Source organism: Rhinolophus sinicus, linkage group LG14 (assembly GCF_036562045.2).
Source record: "Rhinolophus sinicus isolate RSC01 linkage group LG14, ASM3656204v1, whole genome shotgun sequence".
NCBI lineage: Eukaryota > Metazoa > Chordata > Mammalia > Chiroptera > Rhinolophidae > Rhinolophus > Rhinolophus sinicus.
Genome location: NC_133763.1, coordinates 54,679,292 through 54,685,291, shown reverse-complemented (window position 1 = coordinate 54,685,291; position 6,000 = coordinate 54,679,292). Strand labels below are relative to the sequence as shown.

At 56.0% G+C, this 6,000-nt stretch overlaps 1 protein-coding gene across 14 annotated transcripts in view; it reads left to right on the top strand.

The window, feature by feature from the left end:
• The first annotated feature begins 229 nt into the window (after positions 1 to 229).
• ARHGEF11 (Rho guanine nucleotide exchange factor 11) overlaps positions 230 to 6,000 on the top strand; it is a 76,835-nt gene continuing 71,064 nt past the window's right edge. For 7 of the 14 annotated variants that reach the window (XM_074318706.1, XM_074318705.1, XM_074318704.1 and 4 more), the window contains exon 1: positions 1,404 to 2,773. In XM_074318706.1, the coding sequence (XP_074174807.1) occupies positions 2,742 to 2,773 (32 nt within the window). In that variant the 5' untranslated portion in view covers positions 1,404 to 2,741. Of the gene's footprint in view, positions 634 to 1,403; positions 2,774 to 6,000 lie in introns of those variants that run through there. The other 7 variants (XM_074318695.1, XM_074318698.1, XM_074318693.1 and 4 more) reach the window with 4 other exon arrangements.

Sequence of the window (6,000 nt, the reverse complement as noted above, 5' to 3'; positions counted from 1 at the left end):
TGTGCAGGTGGTACGGGGAGGGAATTAACAAGGCCCCGGGCAGTTGGGGCTTCTTGTGTCCTTGGGAGCCCCGGCCACGGTGCGGTGGCGATGCAAGGAAGGCAGCGGGGCTTTCTTTTCAGGGCTAACCTGCACCTGGGATAGTTTAGGGGACGTTCCTGATCACTCCAAGTCCCGTCCCCCCCACCCCCGCCCCGCCCCACGTGATGCTCATTAGTCCCCTGGGCCTCTCGCCGTCTGCAAACCCACTGCCAACACTGCAGGGGCCAGTCGGCTCCCTCCTGCTGGCGCGTGCGTGTGGGTGAATCCGCACGACCTCACACTTCGTCCATCCAAGGACAACAAGGTGGTGTGGCCCGGGCACGGGCAGCCGCGCCACTGCCCGCAGGGCATTTTCCTGAAGCACCTCCCAGTCCTAGCGGCGGTTTCCTTTCTCTATTATTTTTAACCAGAACGCTGGGGACCTTCTGACTAATGTCATGTTACTTGGAAAGATGTGGAAACCGCGAGCCTACGAGAGGGGGTTATGAAAGCAGAAGTGTCCTTGAAAGGCCTTTGCCATGGAGTCCCAACACTCACAGCCCGGGGGTTAAGATGCCGGAACCAACCAGCGACGGTGTCTCCGCGGTGTCGGTGGGTTAGAAGTGGGGGGCCCAGAAGCGGGGGGCGGGCGGTCAGAAGGGCTCCGGACCCCGGGAAGGAGGCCGCGACGGATTCTGAAAAACAGACGAGCACAGAGGTGGAGGCAGCGTGAGCAGCGGCGTGGGCCGGCGCGGCGGCGCGGTGCGCGCACGGGGACACCTGGCCCCGGGGGCGGGGGGTGCACACAGGTCAGGTCTCGAGCGCAGGGCGGTTACAGGAGGACAGCGGGCGGGGCGGGGGCGGGGGCGGGGCCGGCGAGCCGCGCCGGGAGAAGCCGTGGATCCCGCTCTGCACGGGGCCGGCTAGGCCGCGCCGACGCGGGGTTGCGAGGCCGGGAGGGCGGTCCGCCCGCCGCCGGCCTGAGGAAGGGCCGCCCCGCCGCTGCGTCCCCGCGGCCTGAGGGCGAGGCCGCCCCGCCGCCCGGCCTGAGGGAAGGGCCGTCCCCGCCGCTCCGTCCCCGCGGCCTGAGGAAGGGCCGCCCCGCCGCTGCGTCCCCGCGGCCTGAGGGCGAGGCCGCCCCGCCGCTCCGTCCCCGCGGCCTGAGGGAGAGGCCGCCCCGCCGCCCGGCCTGAGGGAGAAGCCGTCCCCGCTGCCCCGCCTGAGAGAAAGGCCGCCCCGCCGTCCCCGCCGCTGCGGCGCGAGGAGGAGGAGCCTGCGGCCCCGCCCCCGCGGAGCGAGGGACGGAGACGGCTCGCGGGACGGCGGAGGGCGCGCAGGGGCGGCCGGCCGGGCCTGCGCCCGAGCGAGCGGCGAGCGAGGGGTGAGGGGCCCGGAAGGAGCCGCGCGCCCGCCTTCCCGGCCTGCGCCCGCACCCGGAGCCCGCGGCCGCCCAGGCCGGAGCGCGGCGAGCGGGCCGAGGCGAGCGGGGCTGGACCCGAGGTCGGCGGCGCCCCGCGCGGGCAGGCAGGGCGGACCGAGGCGGGGAGCCCGGCGGTCGGACCTGCCCGGAGGCGGGCGCGGAGGAGAATCCCAGCCGAACCGACCCCGCAGGACTCAGCCGGCTGGTGGGTCAGGAGCGGCCGCCAGGCCGGGCGAGCGGGCGACGGTGCGGCACGCGAGCCGGGCACCCGTTTCATGGGGGCGGAGGCGAGGCCGGCCCCGGAGCCTGGATGAGGACGAGCGGAGCAGAACCCGCGCAGGAGACGGCCTCCCGCAGCAGGCCGGACCCGGGCCGGGCCTGAGCGCCGGGCGGGGAGGCGCAGAAGCCGGGCGCTTCCAGGAAAGGGCAGGGGCCGCGGCTTCCAGGGGGTCCCTGCTTTGTGGTGGTTGCTACCATTTTAAAGGTAGAACGCTTTCATTTCAGGTGTTCTCCGATTTTTTCTTTTCTTTTTTTTTTTTTTTTTTTGATTTTTTTTTTTTTTTTTGGTGCGATCGGCTCATTTAAGAATCTCAAAACCTTTCATGTAAAAGCTTTTTTGTTTTTTAAAGGAAATTCATAATTTTGGTTCCCAGGGTCGCACTGGACTTGGAAGGAATGCCGTTGTGTACATACTATTGTATGGTTTAATTTATTTTTTTTTTTACTGTGCAAATCAGCTGGAAGATTTTTTTTTCAGGTGCCAATTCGGATTTATTCATCCTTTTTTTGTTGTTGTTCCCTCATATATATCTGTTGTCGTTTTAAGCATTGGAGACCAGAGAATATCTCCCTTTGGAGCTTAAGGCTCTCTTGCCAACAGAAGGACAGCTGGGAAAACTGGATTAAAAGGATGGTTTTTATCTGTATTTTGCAGTAAGACTGATATTTTGAAGGCATATTCTTTCTGTGATTCATTTTTTTTAGCCCATAGCGCTAACCTTGAAGAGATTTGTGGTTGGGTTTTGGTTTTCTAAGGTCATCGTTTTTCCTCTTTTTCTTTCGTTTTTCTTTTTCTTTTTAAGAGGGGGGAGGGGAAAGGGGGGCTAAGAAAGGAGACCATGTTAACTGGTAGAAGTAGAATGGAGCTTCAGTTACCAGGATCCTGAGAGCCGGAGGAAAGAGGACTCAGTCTTCAAGTTGGGAAGCCCTCCTCTCACCTTTCTTAAAAATTGCAAGGATTCGATCCTGATCAAGACGTCAAAACTACAGGACTCTGAAACCGTGGAGACACCGAGAAACCATGAGTGTAAGGTTACCACAGAGTATAGACAGGTAGGTTTGCTAATAATGGGTTTTTCAATACTTGCTTAAGGAAGGACTGGGAGGGAGAGTGTTTGTTGCGTTTTGATCACAGGTTGCAAAAGGAGGGCCTGGGTGGGCAGTGGGAATTGGGGAGGTAGGAGCATGCATTGGTCTGCGGGGACTGTCCGGCATGTGTGTTTATCTTCCCTGTGTGTGTCCATGTTCAAGACACATCTTCTGAGTCAGTGTTTTTTTTCTTCAATAGAAGCAATAGATAGTGAAGCAAGGGAAGGGGGGGGGGCAGGGGGAAGTGCCTGCAGCCGGCTTTGACTTTTGCCAGGCTGAGGCTAAATTTGAGTCCCTAACTTACCAGCCTAGCTGGTGGGAGGTGGGCACAAGTCTTGAGTCTGCAAGGGAGGGTTGGGACTGGCTGTAGGTGTTGGCGCTGCTGGGGGAAGGGCCCTGGCAGGGGCGTGGGCCTCCACTGGGCTGGTTGTTGTGGAACGGTGGGGTTTGGTGGCTCCAGTGGATCCAGGGTCTGAAATGAGGACGATGGTCGTGGCCTGAATGATGGGACAGAAGCACCCTTTGTACCCCAACAGGGCTGGGTTTTCACCAGTGGCTAATGCCCCAAAATGCATAGGTCACTTTAGAATTGTTTCCTCTCCAAGGTTAAATTTTAACTTGAGACCTGCCAACCGGCTAATGCTGTAGATTTAATCTTCCAAGGCGTTTCTAATAAGCTTGACTCTGCAAAATGGACTTTCCCTCTGTCTTGAGCCGGAAGGAGTTGTTTGGGGCTCTTCGGCCTGATGGGCAGATGCCCTGGCCCTTAGAGCCCCCCCCCCCCCAGTCTCTCCAGCCTCGTCACTGGTAACACAATGGTTCACAACTTTGGTAAGGTGTCTGCTTTTCCCTCCCTCCCATCCTTGTCCCCCCACTTTCTCCTTAAGAATCGGGAGGGGGTCATTTGGTGGGTACTGCACACATCGTGACTGGACAAGCAAATGAAAGGACTGGACCTGGAAATATATTACTGGCGAGATAAGGACGACTATTTGCAAAGGAATAGTTGCTTTCTGTGTGTCCACTTAACCTTTGCTAATCCACGCTAAGAATAATTTCTTTTTGGCTCTGGAATGTGGCCTAAGGTGCATATAATTTCTCTCTCCCAAACAGTGACCTCTGCATGGCCTCAGAGCCCTACTTAGATGGGTCCAGCAGTCCCCACACAGGGACCTGACTTGGCAGTGGAGAGGGGAAGGCAAACAGCCACAGAGAACAGAAAGTGCGCGTGGCTGGTTCGAACCTCCATCCTTCCGCTTCTTGTTGGCTTCTCTGTAGTTTGACTCTTGTAAAGGGAGAGCTGAGGCATGGCAAGGCCCGGGCTGAAGATGGTTACGTGGCTGCCGTCCCTGTCATCCTCTCGGAGTTGGGGAATTAGTGCACTTGCCTTTTTGAGATTTGGATGGTGGACTATTTCTCTGAATTCAGGGATGTGAGAAGATAGAAACCTGGGTGTTAGGGGGTGCAAACGGGGCAGCGAGGGTTCCTTTGTTGATGGGACATGTTCCTCTGGGAGTTTGGATAGCCCCACTGTTCTCGGGATTTGTATAGCATGGTACGTTTCTCTAAGTGCTTTCATAGGAACATATCTCATCCGAGCCTCGCAGTAGTTCCGTGAGGCCGACAAAGCAGAGGTTATTCTTCCCATTTCACAGAAGGGGTATTGAGGCTCAGAGAGGACACCTGGCTTGCCTGGTGTCAGACTTGCAGGTGTTCTGAATCTGGACCCGTGGCTCTTCGTGGCCCCACCTGTCTAAACAGGTGTGTGTGCTGGGCCCGTGGCGTGTGGCGGCACTGCTTCATTCTCTTTCTGGCAGTAGGTAAGATGGTCTTCAGCAGTCCCTCGCACTTTTTCCCAGTCTTGGGGTGTGCACCTGTAATTCTCCTGTGGGATAATGCAGCTTTGCAGAGGGAGGGCGTTCCTCACCTCTCTCCGTACCCCATCCCTTCCCCTCCCCATTAGAGGATCCGTTCTGGGCACGGCCTGCTTCAAGGTTCTGTACCCTGATCTTCCCCATCAGCTGTGGGCTCCTTCGTTGGACCTTCTGACATCTCAGGCTCAGGGTCCTATGGATTTGAAGTCATTCACAGTCTAGGCCACACTGGAGGGGCTGAGAGGAAGGAAACGCCCAGCTTGTGGAGTCAGGATTCTCCTTTCATTTATCCATTCGCCGTGTAGAAAGGCTGGTGTAAGGTGCTGTGAGAGTTTTAGAAGGTTAAAGTATGTAGTTCTTGCTCACAGCAAGTGTCAGTCTTATTGGGGAACTAGGGCAGGTCCAGGGGTCCTGTGGCCCCCGTGCCAGCAGTGCTGCCTGTAAGCTGCAGGCTGGCAGGACGGGCTGCTCAGCCCTGCTCAGCTCTGTCCAGGCCCAGCGCCTTGGCGTTCTGTACACAGTGGGCAAAAGAGGGTTGGAATGAATGAGCATGTGAGCAAGTAGAAATCGTCCTGTTGGGGATTTTTCAACGTTCGTGTGCTAATTTCAAGCGTAGCTAAAGTAAGGTCAAGTGAGAGGCTCTAGGTGATGTGGACTTTCCAGAAGGTCGGCAGCATGTTGGAACGAAACAGTCTGTGGAGAGAGTGGCTCAGAGTGAAGAAGGCTTTGGGATATTTATCTGACCCGCAGTGATTCCTGGGTCCAAAGAAACACAAGGTATTTGGGACTCATCTTTATCTTTCAGTGTTAATCAGTTATGAAAAATGGGCTAAGAATCGCTGTTCGTGTTCCTGTCCGGTTTTGTCCGTGGACAGACACCTAGTTGCCCGTTAATGTCTGTTCTCCTCAAAGTTTCTAAAAATACGATGTTCGATATTGCCAGCAGAGATAATGATACGGAATTATTTTTATGGAATGGTAATGAGTTTTGCTAAGTCTTCTATAGCCATTTGCCTAGTTCTCTATGGCAAACATTTTGAGATGGCCAGGTGGGTTAGAATTTGCATCTGTAAATCGGCTTTTCTCTATGCAGATAAGAAGTACTAGATTTCAGCCCAGAGTTCTTGGTTTGAGCCCTGGCATTCCGCGTCACTCTGTGACCTTGGGCAAGTCACATGCACCTCTGGTTTCCTCATGTGTAAAGCAATAGCTCATTTATATGAAATGCTTTCCAGTCACAAACATTTTCACAAACGTAGCGTGTCGTTTGAGGATTATAACATTTATTGCACCTCTGTCACGGGGCTGTTGAAAGAA